We start from the raw sequence: 22,099 nt of genomic DNA, 5'->3' as shown, positions 1-22,099 counted from the left end.
TCACTAACTAATCTACAATGTTGTCGAAGTCGGTCTTAACAAAAGTAAGGCTTCCTAATTTGCCTAGAACATTCACATCATTATCATCATTATCAGCTCCAATACCACAACAATCTCTTAATTTTTTTCAAAATAAATCATTACCAACAAATACTATTATAAAATTTGTACCACAACAACAAGCATATGTTATAGAAAGAATGGGTAAATTTCATAGAATTTTACCACCAGGATTATCTATTTTATTTCCCATAATTGATAAAATTAGTTATGTTCAATCATTAAAAGAATCAGCTATTGAAATTCCAACTCAAAGTGCTATAACATCAGATAATGTATCATTAGAATTAGATGGTGTATTATATGTTAAAGTTATTGACCCCTACAAGGCAAGTTATGGAGTTGAAGATTTTCAATTTGCAATAAGTCAATTAGCTCAAACAACAATGAGATCAGAAATTGGTAATATGACATTAGATTCAGTATTAAAAGAAAGACAAACTTTAAATAATAATATTAATCGTGTTATAAATGAAGCTGCAAATGAAAATTGGGGAGTTGAATGTTTGAGATATGAAATTAGAGATATTCATCCCCCCAAAAATGTAGTTGAAGCAATGCATAGACAAGTTAGTGCAGAACGTAGTAAAAGAGCTGAAATCTTGGAGAGTGAAGGTAATAGACAAAGTAAAATAAATATAAGTGAAGGTGATAAACAAAGTATAATATTACAATCTGAAGCAAATAAACAAGAACAAATAAATTTAGCTGAGGGTGAAGCAACAAAAATCAAATTAAAAGCTTTAGCCGTAGCAGAAAGTATAAAAAATATTGCATCTGCTATAGAAAATACACCTGGTGGTAAAAAAGCAGTAAATTTACAAGTTGCTCAAGATTATATAAAAGAATTTGGAAATTTAGCTAAAAAATCAAATACTATTATTATACCTCAAAATATTGGTGATATATCAAGTTTTATGGCTCAAGGTTTATCAATTTATAAAAATTTAAATTTAAATGAAAATTTGACTGAAAATGAGAGTGAAAGTGAGAATTCAAATTCAAATGAAACTTTAAAGTCAATTGAAAATGAAATTAAAAATTAATAATCATGTAAATAATTTAAATTGTATATATCAATGTCATTAAAGAAATAAATGTATTAAGCTTTTTTAAAAAATCCATCTAATGCACCTTTACCAACAGCAACTTTTTTTGATTGATTTTTAGATCCATTTTTTTTCTTATTATTATTCTTGTTTTTATTGTTAATGGTATTAGCAGTTATTGAATTAATTTCATTCATATTATTTTCAATAATTTCTAAATTTTTTTGTTTTTGTTTTAATTCAATTAAATAATTTTCAACTAGATGGAAATCATAATTATAATAATCTATTAACTTTTCTTTCATAAATGGTAAATAAGAATCACATATATAATCAATTGAATAAATTAAAGAATTTTGTTTTATTAAATTTTCATCTATTATATGATTTAATTGAGTTGAATCATTTAATTCTAATATAATTTTTCTCAATATTGTGTTATTGTTTGATGAAGTAAGTATATAATTTTGTAAACTTAAAATTTTGTTATTTATCCATTCAATTGATTTTCTTGAACAATATTTATAAAATAAAGTATCATTTTCTAAAATTTCATCACATATATTATTTAGGTTCTGTTTATATATATCATAATTTATTTCATAAATCCAATCTCCCTCCAAACTCAGTAAAGAATCTCTTATATCTTCAATTGTTTTAAATAAATTATTAAAATTTTCAACATGTCTTTCAAATATTGAAATTAGTAAAAAAGTAAAATTGAAGGCTGATCCAATTATAATATTTGCTGATTGTAAAACTCCTCCACCACCACCACCATTTAGCTGAGGATCTATAGATTCTATAATTATTGATTTTACTGCATCTCCATTTTTTAAAGTTATTGAAGAATTTTCACCTTTTATAATATTTAATTCATATATTTTATTTGATTTTTCATATATTAAATATGATTTAAATTTTGTTAGATCTGATGGAGTAGGTAGATTTATAATTTTATATTCTTGAGTTTGATTGGTGTCTGTTTTTTCTGATTCATTCGCTAGTTTGGGTAGTATTATTACTCTTGTATCTTTGTCTATATTCATTATTATAGTGTTCTTTAGGATTGGTTGCAACTAAAAATAAATTCGTGATATTTTGATACTCTGTTGATAAAAGTCGCTTTTTTATTTTTTCTGTTAAGACGCGTTTTTCATAACCACATTATTTTTTTTTTTTTGACAAAACTATTGGAATCCTCAGTACTACGTGATTATTTCTATCAAGATTTTGATAAAACAAATATCGTTTTAACTGTTTATTAAACTGTTCTATATATCTCTGTTTTACATTTTAGGTGAAGGTTTTTCTTTGGTTTCGCCAAAGTATTCCACTTGGTAGCAATATTTTCGAGCTAAATTCAACTTTCGATTTTTTTGCACCCATTTATTTAACCAAGAGAAACGTTCATGTAATTATATCTAATATTACAGTCATCTACTTTATGTACAAAATCTATATAAAAAAATTAGTTTATTTTATTGTCTAATGTCTTACATTTACTCAATAAACCCAAGAATTAATCAAGTCTCTTATTGCTCCAATTGCAGCCATAATAATCATAATAGATCCAAATATACAAAAACTTAAAGAACTTATAGAAGCAGCTCTTGGATCAATGGTTAATAAATGTGCCGTACCAATAGCCGTTGATGCCACCCCGAAAGTTACTCCCCTGGTCAAATAATCATGTTTTGGAACTCTTAAAACATTAAAAATTGGTTCATATAATAGAACTCCGATTATACCGGATAATATAGTACAAACCAGCATTAAAGAAATCGAACCACCTAACATTTGCATTAATGGAGTACCTAAAGCTAAAGTAACCAGTCTACCAATAAATCCAATTGAAAATTCTGGAGATAAACCTATACCTTTACCAACTAAAGGATAAATAAAAAAACTTAACGCAACTGATAAAATTAAAGTTGGAATTAAAATTGGTGAATTTTTTATAAAATCTTTACGATGAGTATAACAAGGCAAAGATAATGAAACAATTGATACATCCATTAATGAAGATAAAAAATCACCACATCCTGGCCATTGAGGAGTTGAAGTAAAATCATCCTTTGGCATTTTGTTTGATTTTGAATTATTATTCATTGTTTTACCATTAAATAAATTTATATAATTTTTACCAGTTTTATAATATTTTAAATCTTCTAAAAATCCTTTTGGATTATGATGATAAATTAATGAACCAATAAAACAAATAAATAATATTATTGCTGTTGAAGTTAATATGGGATGAGCAAATTTTTTAGTTTTTGGCCATTTTTGAGGTATTAATAATGCTATATAATATGCTATTATGGTTATTCCCATATGATATGGTAATAATGTATGAATTGATTTAATATAATAAAAAGGTAATGATACAATAAATAAAGTTCCATATAATATCCAATCTATATAACTTGTTATAAATATAGTGATTTTTGGAATATTGTCTTCTTTTAAATCAAATTGTTCATATTGTTTAGATATTGTTTTTGTTTCTGGAATTGGTGATGATTTTGATTGTTGTAATGCAGGATATGATTCTCCAACATGATGAGTTTTAGGATATATTGGTTCTGGTTCAGATAATTTTGAAGATTCTTCAAAAGGATTTTCATTAACTGGTAATATTGCTGCTGGAGCAGTTTGTACTGATTTTAAAGATTTGAGACTATGTAAATCTATTGTGGTTATATCATCTCTCATTGTTGTAAATACATTTCCTCTTCCAACTTCATCTATGTCGCTACTATTACTTTCCTTATCACTTCCGCTTCCTTTTTCATCCTTACTCAAGACTTCTTTTTCTTCAACGAATATCCCAGTTTTAGCTAATATAAATTTCAAAAGCTCAATAAAATAAACATCTATAATTATTAATGCAATAAATCCAACAACAAATACTCCTGCAATTTTTAAAACTTCAATAATTGTAATGGGATCAGATAATGGTAAAATAATAAAACTTGGTATAAAAAATACATTAATCCATTTTAATGTAAAATTCATTGAAGGTTTAATTAAAATTAAATAATTTCTTAATATCCAATTTGAACCAATTCTTAATTTTGTTTTAAATTTGGATTCATTTGAAGATTGTTTTAAATCAGTTAATATAGTTAATAAACATAACCAAATTAAATTTATTAATAACCCCAAGACAGATCCAGGAAATTTAATTTTAGCAATATTTGTTAATAAATAATTAAAACCATAAAGAATCATTAATATAAGGATTATACCAATTGGTATTATAACATAATTAAATATTAAATATTTTCTTGAAAACCATACACCGAGACAAATTTGTCGTAGAATTGATTTGATCATTTGACTTGTTAAGCTTTCTTTTTCATTATATAGACTACTTTGACCTGTAGTAGTTTGTGACATATATAATGACCTCGTTATCGGTTAAATCTCTAAATAAAAAGGTTGATAAATAAAATGTTTCATAAATTTAGATTTTTTCCGGGGAAATGCATAAAATTAAGATGTAAGTTTTTCACTGAGATAAGAGATTTGAGATCTAAGATTTCTTTAAAGAGTAATATCCTAGCGTGTTCACGAGAGTAGAGACAGAGCAAGCGAAGCCCAGTAATCAGTGAAGTGACTGAGCTACTACGTAGCAAAATTTGGTAAAATCTGCGATTCATCTTCAAATTAAATCGATCTTCTTCGTTCATTCAAAAATCTATTTAGCTTCACCAGCTTCAATTATTTCCTTAAATTCTTCTTTAGCATATCTTAATCCACAATATCCACAAGTTGAAGCTTTTGGTTTATCTAAATTTATAAATACTTTTGGATGACCTTGTAATGTATCTCCTTTATTTCCATCACATACAGCAATATTACCTTCTTCGTGTGTTAAATACCTTATTGGTTCTTTAGCAATTAAATCAATAGCTGCATAAGGTCTTGGTTGTTCAGCTAAATCTCTTTGGGTAAATCTATAAGGAAATTTTGATATTACATCAATTCTTGGTTCTTGACTTTGTGACCATGTCACATCTCTATTTGGAGCTTGTTGTGCAAATTCATTATTTTGTAAATCTTTTTTATTTAAATGTATAGCTTCTGGTCTTGCTATTGATGCTTTTGAAATTGATGCTGTTGTTTGTTGTGACGGAGTTGTACTTGATGAATTATAACGTATGAATCTTAATGATTTAATTGTATTTCTAGAATTTATCCTGATCATTTTGTAATTTGACTGAATATATGGGATATGTTTTGACTTTGGTGTGACCTATTGACAAGTTTGTATTCAATGATATCACTTTTTTATATGAAAAGATTTGTTTTTCTGATTAATTAATTGGTTTATTATTATGACAGTAAAATTGGTAGCAACATTGTATACGAATATTCATTAACAATGTTAGATTACTCATTAGTTTAGTTTTCAAGTTTTATCATGATTAAGCATTATTATGACCAGCATCTACAAAATTCGAAAAATTCGTCCCTCATAAAAGTCTAGGTAATCATAAATAGGAGATTTGTGGACCAAGTTTGAGAAAAAGATGTTAAAAAAACAAGGCAAAGCATTGAAAGTTACAAGATACTGAATGGACTCAAGCTACTGTTTTATGGAAAACTTCAGGTAGATATCCAAATTAACAAGAACATTTAGCTCATAATGTTCCAAATAAATGTTTCTGGAGCTGATCATGGAATTCAAGATAAAGTATATGAGTTTTACTACGAATTTGAAGTGTTTTGTATTTCACCAAGACACTTATACCTTTTAGTAACGATATACCTTCCTTTGAGTATTCACATCCTTGATCTTCAAATCTGTTAGAGCTGACTGTCCTACAACAAATTATAGTTTGAGGTTCAAAATGTCATAGATGGATATTTATTGAGATGAAAATGAGCTTGAGTTGTAAATTCGGATTCACTTCATGACATCAATTGTTTTCATCTTCTCTTCCAACAGTTTTTATCATCCAGCTCCTTTCAGAGCAGGAAAGCAAGATATTTTTTTAATTTTATCCTTTGTAGAACTGAATTCATGATGTTCAAAGGCACTCGAAAACTATCCATATGTAAATTAAACAGAAAATTGGCATTAAGTGAACTTTTGAGATTATTATAAATGAAGGCAGTCGTTTTGGAATATGTTGATCCGATTTATAAAACGTACGATCAACGTTCTAGCAACTCTAAATGTGAACCATATTTTTTGATTTAAATCTCAGGTTCTGTCGGTTGAATTATGTTAAGGAGTTGTTGAATTAAGTTTTATAAAATGACATGATATTTTCAATATCGGTTATGGTATGAGTTAGCTCCTTGATTTTAAGCTTCAATAAGCGATTCGGTTGGAACGATCTTTGAAAAAGAACAATTTTTCAAAAGCCGTTTATAACCTTTACTACATAATAAAATATTAGAGACATTGCATTTGTGATACTTTAAATATTTAACTCATTTCTCATAACTTCTTAAGCTGTTTCGGTTCTATCTTTAAGCTTTAGTGATATTGGTTTGTAGGATAGCAACATAGTTCCAGGCTCAATGAACATTACCTCATTAGTTTACTAAAACTGCATTAATGATAGACTTAGGATAGTTTGTATATAATGAGATATTTCATGATATATACATTTGAAAAAGAAAAAAAAAAGTTATTCCAAATTATTTCAAATAAAATTAATCCGATTGACATTTTTAGGATTCATAACGTGAAGATTTAAAATTTCAGCTAAAAATGAAATATAAATAACTCTTTTATTCCTTTCAGAATTCAATCCTGAGAAGCATTCAAAAAATCAACTAAACTAATCTATACAAAATGTCACTTACTAAAGAAAATGATCCAACTACTCCTGAAGAAGAACAACGTTTAATTAATTTCAAAAATAAACCAGATTTAACTCAAATCTATAATTTATATGATTTCGAATATGTTGCAAGAAATACAATCCCAAGTACTGCTTGGAATTTTTATAGTACAGGTGCTGATGATGAAATTTCAATGAGAGAAAATCATGCAGCTTTTCATCGTATATTTTTCAAACCAAGAGTTATGGTTGATGTTTCAAGAATTGATTATTCAACAACTTTATTAGGAACTAGAACTTCTGCTCCATTTTATATTAGTGCTACAGGATTTGGTAAATTAGGTCATCCAGATGGTGAATTAAACTTAACAAAAGGTGGAGGAAAAGAAAATATTATTCAAATGATTGGTACATTAGCAAGTATTCCATTTGATGAAATAGCTGATGCAAGAGTTGAAAGTCAAACTCAATGGTATCAATTATATATGAATGCTGATAGAGAATTAACCAAAAGTCAAATTCAAAATTTAGAAAAAAAGGGAATAAGAGGATTATTTATAACAGTTGATGCTCCACAAGGTGGAAATCGTGAAAAAGATATGAGATCGAAAAAAATTGATCAACATATAAGTGTTAAAGGTGGTGAAAAAAATGATCGTTCTCACGGTGTTTCAGTTGCAGCTACATCATATATTGATCCATCATTAAATTGGAGTGATTTACTTTGGATTAAATCAATTACTAGTTTACCAATTTTATTAAAAGGTATACAATGTGTTGAAGATGCAGTTTTAGCTGCACAATATGGATGTCAAGGTATAGTTTTAACTAATCATGGTGGTAGACAATTAGATTTTTCAAGAGCTCCAATTGAAGTATTAATTGAAACAATGCCAGTTTTGAGAGAAAAAGGATTAGATGTTAACTTTGAAGTTTATATTGATGGTGGTATTAGAAGAGGTACAGATGTTTTAAAAGCACTTTGTCTTGGTGCAAAAGGTGTTGGTCTAGGTAGACCATTTTTATATGCTATGTCAACTTATGGACCAGAGGGTGTTGAAAAAGCTATTCAACTTTTGAAAAAGGAAATTGAATCAAGTATGAGATTATTGGGTGTTACTTCAATAGATCAATTAGGTCCAAAATATGTTGATATAAGTTCATTCCATAGTAGATCTGTTCCAGCTGATAAATTATATGATAAAGTTTATCAACCTTTGACAAATCCACCATTTAAGAACAGTAAATTGTAAACTTAATATTCGTAGAAATTGTATAAACAATAAATACAGTCTTAATCAAAAGATTTTAAATGCAAAAATTTTGATAAATCGATTATTACCAAATTTACTGAATCATGTAAGATAGATGTCAAGAAAATACTTAGTGCTAGAAAGACGGTCTAGAATAAACGTGAAAGAGATCTTAGTACTCGTTTCTTCGAGTTGGTTTGTTTGCAATTGAAAGTTATAACATCTAATAATTAACCAATTGGACGTGGAGTTCAATATGTCTGAAGCAGTCTTTTCTCTACTTTTGTGTAGTTGCGGCCCTTAATCTAGGCTCACGTGTATTATTCAATGATTACTCGACTGCCATAGTTTAACTACCATAATCTCGAATCATCAAAAGATGAATCCACGACGTTTCTGAAAACAATAATAAAGAGTCTGATTGCAATCAACGTAAGCAAACTAATTATTCATTCATATCTATACAACTTTCCATTATCTCTTGTTCTTTTGCTTTATTTCGGCTTCCTTTATAGCATGAAGTTTTATAAAATTTGGATAATCAGGTCTATTACCCATATAACCCAATGACCAATCATAACTAACAGCATAAGCAAATATTGATCCATTTTTATTAAAAGCTGTAGCTGATATAGTACCTGGTAATTCTGGAAATGATTTTAATCTTTGTTTTGCATCTTTATCCCAAAAACAAAAAGTTCCATCAGATCCAGCTGTACTAAAAGTACCAAAAATTGGATGAAAAGAAATTGCATTAACTGGATAAGCTTGAGATTCACCTGCACTTGAAGTTCTTGAATTTGTAGTTGGTCCTGATTTTCTATGACATTTAAATGAAAATCCAAATTTTTTTTGTTCAGATTCCGTTATATATTGTATTGCACATCTTCCTTCAATTGATCCAATTGCAAATCCATTTGCTTGTGGATAACATGATATGACTCTTGTTTGCCATTTTAATGGTGATTGACTAGTTTTGAAAATTTGTTGTGGATTATTTAAATCAATTATACTTATATGTCTATCTGCACATCCAACAACTAATAATTTTTGTGATGCATCCATACTATAACATCTTTCTGGTAAATTGATTGTACTAACAGGATTTGGTGTTCTCATATCCCAATATTTTAAAGTTTTATCCCATGATCCACTAGCCACTACGGGAGTATTAGTAGGACCACATTCTACGTATCGTACTGATCTTACCGGAGCATCATGTTGTCCTATTTGTTGTTGTTGTTGTGATGCAAGATCAAATATTTTGACTTGATTATCTGCTCCTCCTGATATTACTTTGGTTCCATCTAAGGACCATCGAGATGAGAAAACCGGTGCATTGTGTTCGTATAAGGCTTTACCTTGATTGTTACCTGTATTTGGATCTATTTCATATATTCTGACTTTTTTATCCCAACTTGCAACAGCAAGTAGATCTTGTTGTGGTGAGAAGGATAAATCTTCAATTGAGTCTTCTGGTGGGTTATTTATTGTGATGTCATTAAGTAATTCTTGTCCCGTGGCCGCACTAGACGTATTTGATGTGGACGAGGTGTTGCCAAGAAACGACATCTGTTTGTTGATAAAATGATGGTTGTTTAGTTTGATTCAAGTTAATTTTTTCGGTTTCGATTTTTTTTTGTTTCAAATTTGTTAATCGATCTACACAGAAATTGTTAAAATTTTACGTCTATTAAATTACTTTATTTAAATATTATTTGATCTCAATTTTCAACTGTTATGAAAAGTGTTGCTCCTAAGCAAGTAATCATAACAACAAATCCCCAAATCGCCAAAAACAATCCACCATATTTACAAAATTTTTCTAAACTATTAAGTTGAGTTCTTTTATCTAATGGTTTCATTAATAAATAACCAAATAGACCTGGTAAAATAAATGATATTGATGTTGAACCCGTACTTCCGACTAATGCTAAAACTTTTGCAAGTGATGTAACTGATAATGCTACTGCGTAACTTAAAACTACTATGACTGCTGTAATGATGTAAAATTTTGTGTTTGTTAATGGAACAATAATTGGATCATGACCATCGGTATCATGTGCACCTTCCATTGGAGTAGTTGATATAAATGAAGCTTCCATTAAACTGTTTTCATTTATTGAACTTAAACTTTCAATATCAGAATTCATGGAAGAATAACCAGATTCATTTCCTGCATTTTCAAGTAATCTATCAAATTTTTTACCATGTCTAAATTTATAAGATTCAGCACCATGTTGCAAAAAGTATATAACATGATTGACTGATCCTCTACATGGATGGCATTGTAATGGGAATGATAGACTAACCATTATGACGATACATAATCTTCCAATTAAAGTACTTATTGAATCTCTAGGATACATTGCAATAATATTTGCATTAACTGCATCACCATAAGTCAAATAACCAAAAATAGCAACAATTAAATAAGAGAATAATGCTGTAAGTATAGCATTACGTATAATTAAATTAGATTGTCTTGTTTGTGATCCATCTTTATCATCTGGTCTTAACTCATTAATTATAGCAAACATATTCTGATGACATGTATAAGCAAAAACGAACATGGGAAATGAACTTAATGTTTGTTTCCAGTCAATTGGACCTATCCAATCAATGTGTTTTGCTGGGACAGGGTTAAACAGATTGATTGACAAACTTTCACCTTTCTCTATTCCAAATCCAATTTCAATATAACTTTCAATGACTAAACAAACTAAGTAAGCAACTGAAAATAATGCTAAAATACTAGTATATTTCAAACTACTTAATTTTTTCAAAAATGATAAAGGTGCAACAATGAAAACCATAAAAATTGTAATCCAAAAATTTCTACTCATTAAAATGGATTCTTCTTTAACTTCCAATGTTTCCATAATTTTAGGCATTAAATCTCCAATAACTACTAAATATGAAATCCCAACACCAAAACATTTAATTGATATTGCTGAATCAAAAACAATTGATAAATTAGGATAAGTGACTTGTGCTAAACTAAAATATGATACTGAACCTCTTTGTTTTGTATATCTTGCAACTTTATTTTGTAAATAAAGACCAAATGCTGAAGTACAAGCTGACCATAGTATTAGAATCGATCCAAATAATAAACCATTTGCTTTTAAACCATAAGGCATTGCCAAAATACCTGCACCAATTATGGTGTTTAATATATTTATAGTCCCTGATTTTATAGTCGCTCTAGCCATATTGTAATGAATAATTATGAATTGGGTTGAATTTTCTATAGGTGATATGAGATCAGACGAAGATCAGATGTTGAAGTATTTTTTCTAATCAAAATATTATAAACAATTTAATGTTGCAATTTTTAAAAAGAAATTATTTTATTGTTAATTTTGATTTTTCGAAAATTTGATTTTTTGATAAAAGATTATAAAAACTTTAAATAAAGATAAAGTTTTGAAGTTGGGATTTTAACATGAAGGAAAATAAATAAATAAATACTAGACTCATCACATTAATTTACGTGAATGGTCTCAACTTCACTTTGTTCAAACCACCAAACAATTTCCTTCGTTATCAAGATTCAATATTTTGTTTGGTCCAAAATAGACGGGTCGGCATTAGCAATCTTTTAAAAAAAAAATTTGCAAAATAAAGATTAAGCGGCGATCTTAGATAATTACAATTAAACTACACAGAAATTCCTTGACTCTAGTATTGTGAATTTTGCGGTGAATGCCTAAGATTAGAGGATCTGTCTTGGCTCTGTCGTGAAAACGGCTCGTTTTACTTTAATCCTAATCGACATACTTGACGAATGAAATTAATAAATATGAAGCTATACATGAAATTAAATTTGAAAAGTAGAATGAAAATCACTCTCACTAACCTCTAGCTCGTGTTTTAGGACGTTGTGAAAGCAGAGCACAAACACTTGAATCAGGTAGGTGTAAAATTGTGAAAAATTGTAAGCTCAAAAGTTTTAAAACCTTCTGTTTCAAATTGCTGCAAATTTTACAATATTCAAATATCTTTGTTTGGTAGCGTCAAATATCTTAATTAGCCAGTTTAAGCTATCTGATATCATTAACTTATTTACTTTCCTTATTTGTTGAATCAGCTAATGAGTTAAAAAATCAGTTAATTGAAATAACAGTTGTAAAAAGGAGGTAAAAAATACATTGCAAATTGTGTTAACTTGACGATTCTCATCTATTTTTAAACATAAAACAATGTAGATCGTAAATATATCAATGATATAATTTGAATGGCCTAAATTATTTTAATTTTTACGAAATAGAATAAGAGAAATAACACAACAACGAAAAACTTAAAATCGAAATGATAATAATAATAATAAGATTAATAATGTTGATAAATTTTTTCATTTTTTTACAATGAAATCTACAAAATTAAATTTCAGTAACCTCAACTTAATCATCTTCATTTCATTTTAGATAAATTCCATATCGAGCAAATTATTTTCAACGGCAACTTCATTAATTATTAATTAATTCGTATCTAAATGGTATGGATTTTGCGGTTTTTAAGCTAATGAAAATGGTTTTCAAATTATTTAGATCAAGAAAGAAGGAGTTTTCAGAATCTGCTATCAAAAATTTCTTCAACTATTCCCTGAGAACATGACTCTGCTTGAAACCATTTTCATTCCATTGAAAACTGCAAAATCCATAGCAGTTAGATAAGAATTTATTAATGAAGTAGCACTTTTAAAAAATAATTTGTTGGAAATGGAATTTATTAAAAATTTAAATGAAATGAAGATGATTTATTATTATCATGAATTTGACAAGTAAGACTTGAGTTTATGTATTATTGAAGTTGATAATATAAATTGGGAATGAAGTAGTAGTTACTGATTAGTTGCTATGCATTTGTTAGTTTCATATGACCATTATCATCATGTATATCTTTAAATAGTTGTTGGATATTAGTTTGAGTTATGATTACCATTCTAAAAAATTCACATTTGTTGCCAAATTTATACAATTGAGTATCTAATACCGCAAATTCATGAGCTACTCTAATTAGTTTTTTAGGTTGTTTCATATTATTATTAATTGATGGGGGAATTGTGAGTGTAGTGAGATAATTGTAAATGTTTCGTAGTAGTGGACTCTTGTATTGATGATTGAGTGTAAAGACTTGAGCTGAGTGTGTTTAAATTAATTATTTGAATTTGTTGTTTTCCAATTGTAATGTATTATCTGAAGCATTATGTTCTTGTTGACGAGTTAGTGAATCAGCAAAATGGTTTTTAGTTGTTGAAATATTATTTAATTGGAGATGTTGGACTAGATTTACCTGCTGCTGGATGAGTTGAACTTGGTGATACTTGAGTTGAGCTATCTTGATCTGATTGACCTAATTAACCTGGAGATGACATGATTGAATTAGTTTAGTGAAGTTAAAGATTGAAGTTGAAGCTGTAGTGACTGAGTTGTACTAGTTGTTGAATTGCGGAACTTAAGAAAAATGAAAATTGAAAAACTATAAGTGAAAAAATTCTAATTTAAAATTTGGGAAAGTTGATAAATATATAAGTTAAAGTTGAAATTTGAAAAATAATAATTTTGTAAGTGTTGAATTTCTTAGTGTGAAAAAGTAATGAAATTTTATATATTTGTTAGATTAGTTGTTGATTAATGTTTAGGAGTTAGGAAATGAATGTGAAATTTGTAATAGTTAATAGTATTTCCCCTCATGATATGTTTCAGAGTTTTAGACGTAATTAATTAAAGTTGTCTATTAATGTTTTACTTCTACTGTGTTTTATATAAAATGATCAATTAATATCTGTACCTGCTCTTTATATTCCAATTTTGTGATGAAATTAAAGTTGGATCTGCGGATTATTTCTTGGTAGTTTCATCTTGTTGGCCTTACTTAAAAAATAAAATGACTATGGTTGTCAATTAATGATCTTGAATTTGTTGTTGATCTTACCATTCGTCTAAATTTGTAGGGTGAAATTGTGGAGAAGTTGATGAAATTTGTTGATAACAATAGTTTGTTGAGTTAAATAGTTGAATATCATAATTGATTTATCAAAATTTCATGTGTTTGTATATTAAAATTGAGATGAATTTGTTTCAGATTTTGAAATTAAATTAATGTACTGCAGATAATCCATTTGTAATAAATAATAATTGTGGGGATAAAATTGTTAGGACCGAACTAAAACTTGTAATAATTTTGAAGTGTTGATGTTGAAATTTTGAAATTAAAGCTATGATACAATTTTCAGTAGCAATTCATAGTGTTTGACGTCTGTTCTATGACTGATTATACTCATGATGAAAAGTTTGTCTAGCTGCTATACAACAATTAATATATTTATGATCTAGATTATTTTATGTTTGGAATTAGATGGAAATCGTGGTGTTAACACAATGTGCAATGCTAATTTTTCATCATTTTTTAAACAATTATTCAAATTTAGTGGTTTCTCAAATCATTAGCTGACTCAACAAATGAGTAAATAAAGTAATAATATCAGATAGATTAAATTAATTAAAATAACTGGCGCTACCAAACAATACACAGTTCTACTACATTGACTTGGTCATTGTAAGTTAAAAAGTTGACGAACACGATAACGGCAAGTATTTGAATGTCAAAGTAATGGTCTTATCTTATCGTCCTGAATCCTAAATGATAAGTACTTGAGGTTAGAAGAGCAAATTACGAGTACTACCTTTTGAAGCTTAACTTATACTTGATTCAAATTTTTGCAACTTTTTACATGCTGAATTTGACCTTTATAGAACAGCACCTAAAATATTCAAGAAATGTATATCATCATGACTTGTTTCAGATACTTCTTGACGTAGTTTTAGGGTTAAATAATTACTGGTAATATTCGCTAAACTGATAATATTATATAAATGTATAACTCTGTGGGCTCTACACAAAATTTATAATTGGGGGAACCTACCGATAAAGAATGATCTAGACATGTTTACTTAGTTATGCACGTAAAAAACTAATGGTAACTAACAAGTTTTTTGAAAAGTCTGGCTTGTTTCAAATAGATTTTTTGTTGATTCTTTGTTGAAAACAAAAAAAAAATATTCTAAACAAATTGCCATTAAGGCTACTTGCACTTGAATCTTTTGAAGCCGACCGGACTCGAACCGACGATCTCTGGATGGTATCCGACCTATTTTAAGGCGAATTGGAATCCAATGCTTTACCAACTAAGCCACGGCTCCAATTTTGACGACTAGGCTACTTCCCAGTAATTGAAAAGTTTTGTGTAATTTTAATACTTGTTGATAGTGAATTGGACCTTCCTAAACTTAAGAACGTCGAAGGCACTCGTGAGCCTTGAATCAATTTATTTTGAACTTCATGGGTGATGGTTTGAAGTAAACGCAGGGCAAGAAATTATTATTCCGAAAATTCATTGACTACAAACACAATTTAATTACGTGTGGTTTTTAAGGTATAACTAGCATTGTGCCTTCTTTTTGATCCATCCTAGCTTAAGTCACCATATGCTTCAGGTGTCGTTTAAAAAGATTGAGTTTATAAATTATATGTTCATAACTGTATACAAAAAATATATATTGATTACAAGAAAAAAAAAAAAAAAAAAAAAAAAAAAAAAAGAAAAAAAAGCATCCCTCACACTGAATTTATTGTAATGTTAAGAATTTGTTATAAAGTATTTTGAAAGATTTTGTTGCAAAATAATATAAAATTTGATATTTTACTTAAGTTTATCATTTTTTGCTGCCTCTCTACCAGAGTTAAAACTCAATCGAAGAGTTGTATAATGGAACATAATTTGTAAGTAATTAAATTGTCCTCTCAATCATTGGATTTACTTGAAAAGAGTAAAACCTGAAAAGTTATTTTGTGCAGAAATTTAAAGTGATAAGTTTCAACTCATTCGTTATACCTTGTTAATATTTCATTAATATGCATTAAATCTCTCTATATATGAATAAAAAATTGGTCCATCAAACGCAAATTCCCAATATTGATAATTGTTTTAAAGAATTGAAATAAAATTTTGCTGAAGCATCAAGCAAATCAACATATTAGAAACACATACGAAATGAATTAAAATTGCTGGATGTATTCATGAATTATTCTGAACAAATATAATAGCCTAGTTCTTAATGTTTCACGATATGTAAAAATTTTTTTACTTCTCCTTCAGTTTCAACTTTTACAAATAACATTGAATAATTTTGAACTTCCAATGTTTGTTTTGAATCAGCTTGAAAATTGCACATAAAAACAGTGGTATTAGCTATATTTGACATCTTTGATATTGAGATTTAATGATTTGGTTAAAATTGTAATTAATTTTTCAGTAATAGGTCTGACATAATTTTTGGATTGAATAGAAAATGAGTTTGTATTTATAACATTATTGATTACTCCAAAAAAGATTCTGATAACATGATAATAATAACAAATAAATCAATTTTCTTTTTTGAACATAATCGCTTATTCTTTATTATTTTAAAAAACAATACAATTAATACTCCCTTCACTTTAAATTTTGTGTTCCAAATAAATTAATGTTCCAAAAAATTGTTCTATTATTATTACTTTTTAATTAGGATAAGTCAAATAGATTAAATCAAAATATACACTATCAGTAGCATAATTCCGAAGTTGTTATTTGAATCTTAATATGAAAAAAGATGAACGTTTATGATTACAAACGTTGTAAGTACCTCATACACAATTCAGGAGCCGAGTATATTTAATCAATATCCCAAGTGATTAATTCTGAGTTTAAACAATAACCATTAACTGTGATGGTTTGAATTTGAATGAGTTCATTTCAATAATATATCAAAATTAAGGTTTCCGCTCTAATTGGTAGTTCCTATTTAAAATTAAAGTTGAAATCCCGCGTGAAAATGCTTTTTAAAATAAAATCAATTTATTAAAATTTTTGCGAGAGAAAAAAATAAATTGATTAAATCCGGAACTTTTTAAATAATAGCCTCATGTTCTTGAGTTATAGAGACAAACACACATTTCCATAGTGGCTAGCAACATGTCTTAAAATTGTAAATTTACATTGTTACTCTAAGAATTTCATCATATGCAATTATCTTGCAATTACTACTAAGCTGGACAAACATGTAGTTCAAATTATGAAAAAGTTCAAATAGCCACAACTGCCAGTAAATTCTCCGCTTGTAACCAATTTTATAGATCAGGCTAGTATTGCTATAAAAAATTAAAGAGGTCTTGAATATCTAATTTTGTAATCAAAAAAAACTAAAACAATAGAAAGATAAAACGTAGATAAAATAATAAGATGTTGTTTAAAAAAGATAAAACCACAAAGCTTGCTTGTCATATATATATGGTACACAAAATTATAGGGGGCAATTGCGTTTTAAAATTAATACATTTTTTTTTTTTATTGAGATAATCTCTTTAACCCCCTAATTGCTTATTTTGCAACCAAATTGTTTTTAACATCGTTGCAAATGACAACCAGATCTAAGCGAGTTTTAAGGTACAATTTACCACTTGACAACCAAAAACAAAGGTACTTGAAACTTCAACAAACTTCCCTAATGCACAAGAGACAAGATTAATTAAATTACAATGGGGAGATAATTTATTAAATCCTAGCTTGTTCGTTCTAGACTAATTTAATTCACGCCTTAGTATACACTATAATCATACGTTTGAATCAATTGTTATCTATAAGTAGTTCTTTCCGCTAGGTTTGAATTGCACTTGTATATATAAGTGGACAATTAAAAGATTAAATTAAAGGTTTAACCAAAACATTTTTAACACAAATTACATCAATATTTTTGTATGTAAAAAGTTCGGTTTTTTCCTATTTCGAGCCTCAATTAATTAAAATAGATTGAAAATTTAAATTCGGTATAAATTAATTGCATAAACTATATATAATTAATATGAAACCAATAAGCTTTGTTTGACATTTTCGAGGGTAATTTATATTAATTTATGTATTATTTATTAAATATTTTAAAATAATTAGATTCTATAATTAACCTTTATAGATTAAGAATTGCTAAATTACTTACATATTTACTAATTTAAAAAGTTTAATTAATCAAATTCCGGTATATATTAATTTGAAAATCATGATATATCTTAACTCCCTAAATGTTAAATTTCTTAATTGATATACAATTGGATTTTAGTATCGTTCTTACATTTCTAGAACTATTTATCCCTATATTCTGATAAAAAAGGTTTGAAAATGCTTGTTATCTTTTTGTTGATAATTTCTATACTAATGAACTAATTGTTTTTGATTTTGATAGGTTATACCTTTTATAAAATTGAATAACCTCTTAATTTTATCATGCACAAAAAATTTAGATCTTGCTTTAATTCCAAGCTTTGATTGAGTTTTTAGGACTTAACGCTTGAATAATTTTACTTGCTTTTGGAATAAAACTAGATATTTTTGAAGTAGTTGATTGTTATGATCAAAAATTGTGTGTTTTTAAAAGTATTTGGTAGTCAGTTTAGGGGTAAATGATATATTTCATTTTTGTGTCCTACTTCAAGATTCTAAAACATGTAGATTTTGCAAGACTAGCAATGAGAGAGAACAAGCAAAAACAAGTATGTTAAGAAAGTGCTTGTAGTCGGCTATAAAGAAGTGTTAATAGAAAAATAAACAAAATTGCATAATACATGAGTGAAGTTGAATAAAAGGTAGTTGATATAATTTTATGAATAACATTTCTTACGTTCTTAATCCACTTAGAATCAAGTTGCCAGCACCACCACTTCCAGTTTGACGAGGTCTTTAGCTGGATCAATTTTTAATTGAATGTTTCAAGTTGAAATCAGTTGAAAGGTGTAACTTTTAATTATCGGTATCAACGATTACGTAAATTTTGCTAAAATAGGATGTACAAATTCCGTTCTTTTAGCATCCCTCACACCTTTGAAGTATTCCATGGAGACCTGTTTTGCAAGATAAAAACGCCTCAGAAATCAGTTTATTGAAATGCTAACTTTTCGAACAAAGACTCCTACTATTTTTGAAAAAAACAAAGCATGTATACATAACAAAATATCGGTTAAAATAACCTCTTGAAGTAAATACATTTCCAAAACCAGCCATAAATACTTGTAAGATCAATTGCAAGATTAATTATTAATGCTTTGATAATCAGGTCAAAATTAAATTCTATTTTGTGTGCTTTATAAATTAAAGTTATAAAGTATGTCAGTGTGTAATATACTTTACAAAATTACACCCGTACCTACATAATAAAAAATGAAACATGGATCAAAAAAATTTAACATTATTCGCATTTTTAAAATAAATTACCCCCCAACAAATATATACCGTTAATATAAAATTAAAATTAGCTGAAAGGAAAGCAATTTTTTTATTAAATTTTTATCATTTGTTATATTTTCTACCTAAAATGTAGTAAAAGGGACAAAACTAAATTCAAAACATAAACAAATTAACTATTTATAGAAAAATTAAGTTACATCATTACTTAAATCTTCTAAGTGTTAATTGACAACCTAACAATACAAAAAACGGATTAATAAAGTACAATTGTTTATTAAAAATTTTAGTAGTATTGTAATTACTTATTATGCAGAAAACAAGAGGCACCAAAAAAATAAAAAAAGGGTTTAGTCAATGTATTGTCGGTTCTTGGTTCAATTGATATTGATTGAAACAAGTTTGAGAATATAAACTATCAGATAATTATCAATAAGTTTCATTTTACCCGCTGTACATTTCGATCAATATTAATTTTATAAACATGAATGAGTTAATCAAATACTTTACAATCAAATTATGAAAATAACTTTTGAATTTTAGCCTAAGAGATATAAATTCGTTTTTACAATAAGTTTTATTGTTAAATCCTCATACACAAAGCTAGTTCAATTCTTATCCGAAAAATATAGCAGCATATATTTCCTCTTTTAAGTATTGAATTAGGAAGTTGTCTCTCTAAATTGGGTAAAAGAATAAAGATTTCCCAAAATAGATTTACTTTTAGTATTTTAGGCATTTTGGTAAACAGCTGTTGGCCAGCAACGGTGGTTTTAACTACTAGATTTTGATTTCAATTGAATTTTGACAAAATAGCTTGATGTTATACAATAAACCCCGAAAAGAAAAAAAAGAAATGAAATAAAGAATTTAGCGAGCCGGATCCAACTAACGCTAAAAGCTGTTAAGTTGTAATAGTCCTTCAACTAGATTAGAATGGTCATACTCTTTTGTATCAAAAAGCAAGGTCAAGGCGGTTGTTCAGTAATACCGTTTTTCATGTGGCTACTTCCTTTATGGGTCAACAGTACTTGTTTCATGAGAGAATGCTGACACAAAATCAAAACAGGACACAAACAGATACACAAAATTAAAGTTTATGAAAGATCTTTTTGAATACAAGCAATTGAAGTAACCCCACTATGGATTTAAGACAAATACTGTTCAATCTATGCTTGAGTGGTCATGTTTAAGTATATTATTCTTGTTATACTCAAGTGAGTTTATTTTCCTATTATTCGACAATAGGATGCAAACTTTGCGTGGGATGTACATTTTTACTGGAAATTTCCAAGTGAATTTCAATCATCTTTCACTGAAAATTGAAACATGTGTGGGATAGCTACCATATTTCAGTTATAATTAACTACCACAGAATTCATAAATATAAAAATAAAGTAAATTAATTAAATTGTATCGTTCTATAAAGAGTTAGTAGATTTTATATTCGTTCACTTGGTTGTGTAGTAGTATTATACAACAACATGTAAATAATTGATTAACACAACAATTGACATATTTTCACCAGTCCTTGATTTCTCTTACTTTACTCTAGTGGTATTTATTTGAAACAAGATTATCGTTTGATAAATTTGATTTTTAATTTCAAACAATAGTAGAAAAATATTATATATGCAACAAGGAACCTAAGATATTATGATTTTGTGATTAATGATTTTGAAGTATTTTTGTTTGTTTGAACTTGAAAATATTTCAAAACAAATCCTCTTAATTGTTGATCAAATATAGTCCAGCAGAATCGTACAAGATTGAAAATTAATTTTGTTAAATAAGAAATCAAAACCAATAAAAAAATCTCGAAGACTTTCATTAGAACCAATTACAGATACTTTTGAAAATCAAAAGCTACTAATTTTATCGTGTTGAATTCTCAATTAAATTTGTCAGTGAGTACACACTTTAGCTTCGTTAAATGTGTTCAATTCTAAAATCATAATTACTTTTAAACTGTGTGTCGCATCAATTACACTAATGGTTAGATTTTCTGCAATTATGTATTAAATTTAATATCAAATGTTCGTTAAGTGCCTAAGGCGAGTAATAAATTGATATTACTTTATAAAATAACCTTTCAAAAAAAAGAAAAACTTTATGTGCATTGTAAAAACACCTTCTAAATGTGGAAATACTTAAAACAATAACCAAAACGAAACTATTCTCAAATATTCTAGACAAAACTTATTATTCTTATAATCTTATCAAGAATCTAATCTAAAGTGGTTCTATCTCAAGATTGTCTAAAAACGTACTTATTACATATGAACCTGAATATTAGAATTTAGATTTTGTTTGGTCAGCATAAAACATAGATAAGATAAAAAAGTTTATAACCGAAAATTGTAGTTCTTATCATTCAAATATTTGTTTCTGATTTTGAAAAAAAAAGTGTATGAAAAGTATTTATACAAATTTTTGATCTAAATGTAGTGGTTCGCAATCTTGTCTAGCCGTTTTGAAACGTAAACAGAACAAATTTTAATCTTTCAAGATGGTTCTTTGAAAAGTTTAAATTTATCTGTTGTTAGAAATACCAGATTTTGTGTTATTACTAAAGTTTTGAAATATTTTTTATTTATTACCACTTAAAAAAATTCAAAAAGAACTAACCATAAATATAAAGTACAATTACTTAATTGA

General features: G+C 27.5%; 7 protein-coding genes across 7 annotated transcripts; 2 read left to right on the top strand and 5 right to left on the bottom strand. All coding sequences in view use genetic code 12, as the record gives it.

The window, feature by feature from the left end:
- Positions 1-17: 17 nt before the first annotated feature.
- SLP2 (Slp2p) lies at positions 18-1,106 on the top strand (the record flags this gene model as incomplete). The annotated part of the gene is made up of 1 exon (XM_051760526.1): positions 18-1,106. One exon carries the CDS (start codon positions 18-20, stop codon positions 1,104-1,106), a length of 1,089 nt encoding a protein of 362 aa, XP_051611796.1.
- A 56-nt stretch (positions 1,107-1,162) lies between these two features.
- KGF55_005505 (uncharacterized protein) lies at positions 1,163-2,158 on the bottom strand (the record flags this gene model as incomplete). The annotated part of the gene is made up of 1 exon (XM_051760525.1): positions 1,163-2,158. One exon carries the CDS (start codon positions 2,156-2,158, stop codon positions 1,163-1,165), a length of 996 nt encoding a protein of 331 aa, XP_051611795.1.
- Positions 2,159-2,615: 457 nt separating this feature from the next.
- On the bottom strand, positions 2,616-4,511 carry KGF55_005504 (uncharacterized protein; the record flags this gene model as incomplete). The annotated part of the gene is made up of 1 exon (XM_051760524.1): positions 2,616-4,511. One exon carries the CDS (start codon positions 4,509-4,511, stop codon positions 2,616-2,618), a length of 1,896 nt encoding a protein of 631 aa, XP_051611794.1.
- A 301-nt stretch (positions 4,512-4,812) lies between these two features.
- Positions 4,813-5,322, bottom strand: KGF55_005503 (uncharacterized protein; the record flags this gene model as incomplete). The annotated part of the gene is made up of 1 exon (XM_051760523.1): positions 4,813-5,322. One exon carries the CDS (start codon positions 5,320-5,322, stop codon positions 4,813-4,815), a length of 510 nt encoding a protein of 169 aa, XP_051611793.1.
- A 1,602-nt stretch (positions 5,323-6,924) lies between these two features.
- Positions 6,925-8,166, top strand: KGF55_005502 (uncharacterized protein; the record flags this gene model as incomplete). The annotated part of the gene is made up of 1 exon (XM_051760522.1): positions 6,925-8,166. The coding sequence occupies one exon, from the start codon at positions 6,925-6,927 to the stop codon at positions 8,164-8,166; it is 1,242 nt and encodes a 413-aa protein (XP_051611792.1).
- A 474-nt stretch (positions 8,167-8,640) lies between these two features.
- Positions 8,641-9,738, bottom strand: GLE2 (RNA export factor; the record flags this gene model as incomplete). The annotated part of the gene is made up of 1 exon (XM_051760521.1): positions 8,641-9,738. One exon carries the CDS (start codon positions 9,736-9,738, stop codon positions 8,641-8,643), a length of 1,098 nt encoding a protein of 365 aa, XP_051611791.1.
- A 152-nt stretch (positions 9,739-9,890) lies between these two features.
- Positions 9,891-11,381, bottom strand: KGF55_005500 (uncharacterized protein; the record flags this gene model as incomplete). The annotated part of the gene is made up of 1 exon (XM_051760520.1): positions 9,891-11,381. One exon carries the CDS (start codon positions 11,379-11,381, stop codon positions 9,891-9,893), a length of 1,491 nt encoding a protein of 496 aa, XP_051611790.1.
- Positions 11,382-22,099: the final 10,718 nt, after the last annotated feature.

Source organism: Candida pseudojiufengensis (assembly GCF_024610245.1).
Source record: "Candida pseudojiufengensis strain CBS 10847 chromosome Unknown scaffold22, whole genome shotgun sequence".
Classification (NCBI taxonomy): Eukaryota; Fungi; Ascomycota; class Pichiomycetes; order Serinales; family Debaryomycetaceae; genus Lodderomyces; species Lodderomyces pseudojiufengensis.
This window is presented reverse-complemented; position numbering and strand designations above follow the sequence as displayed.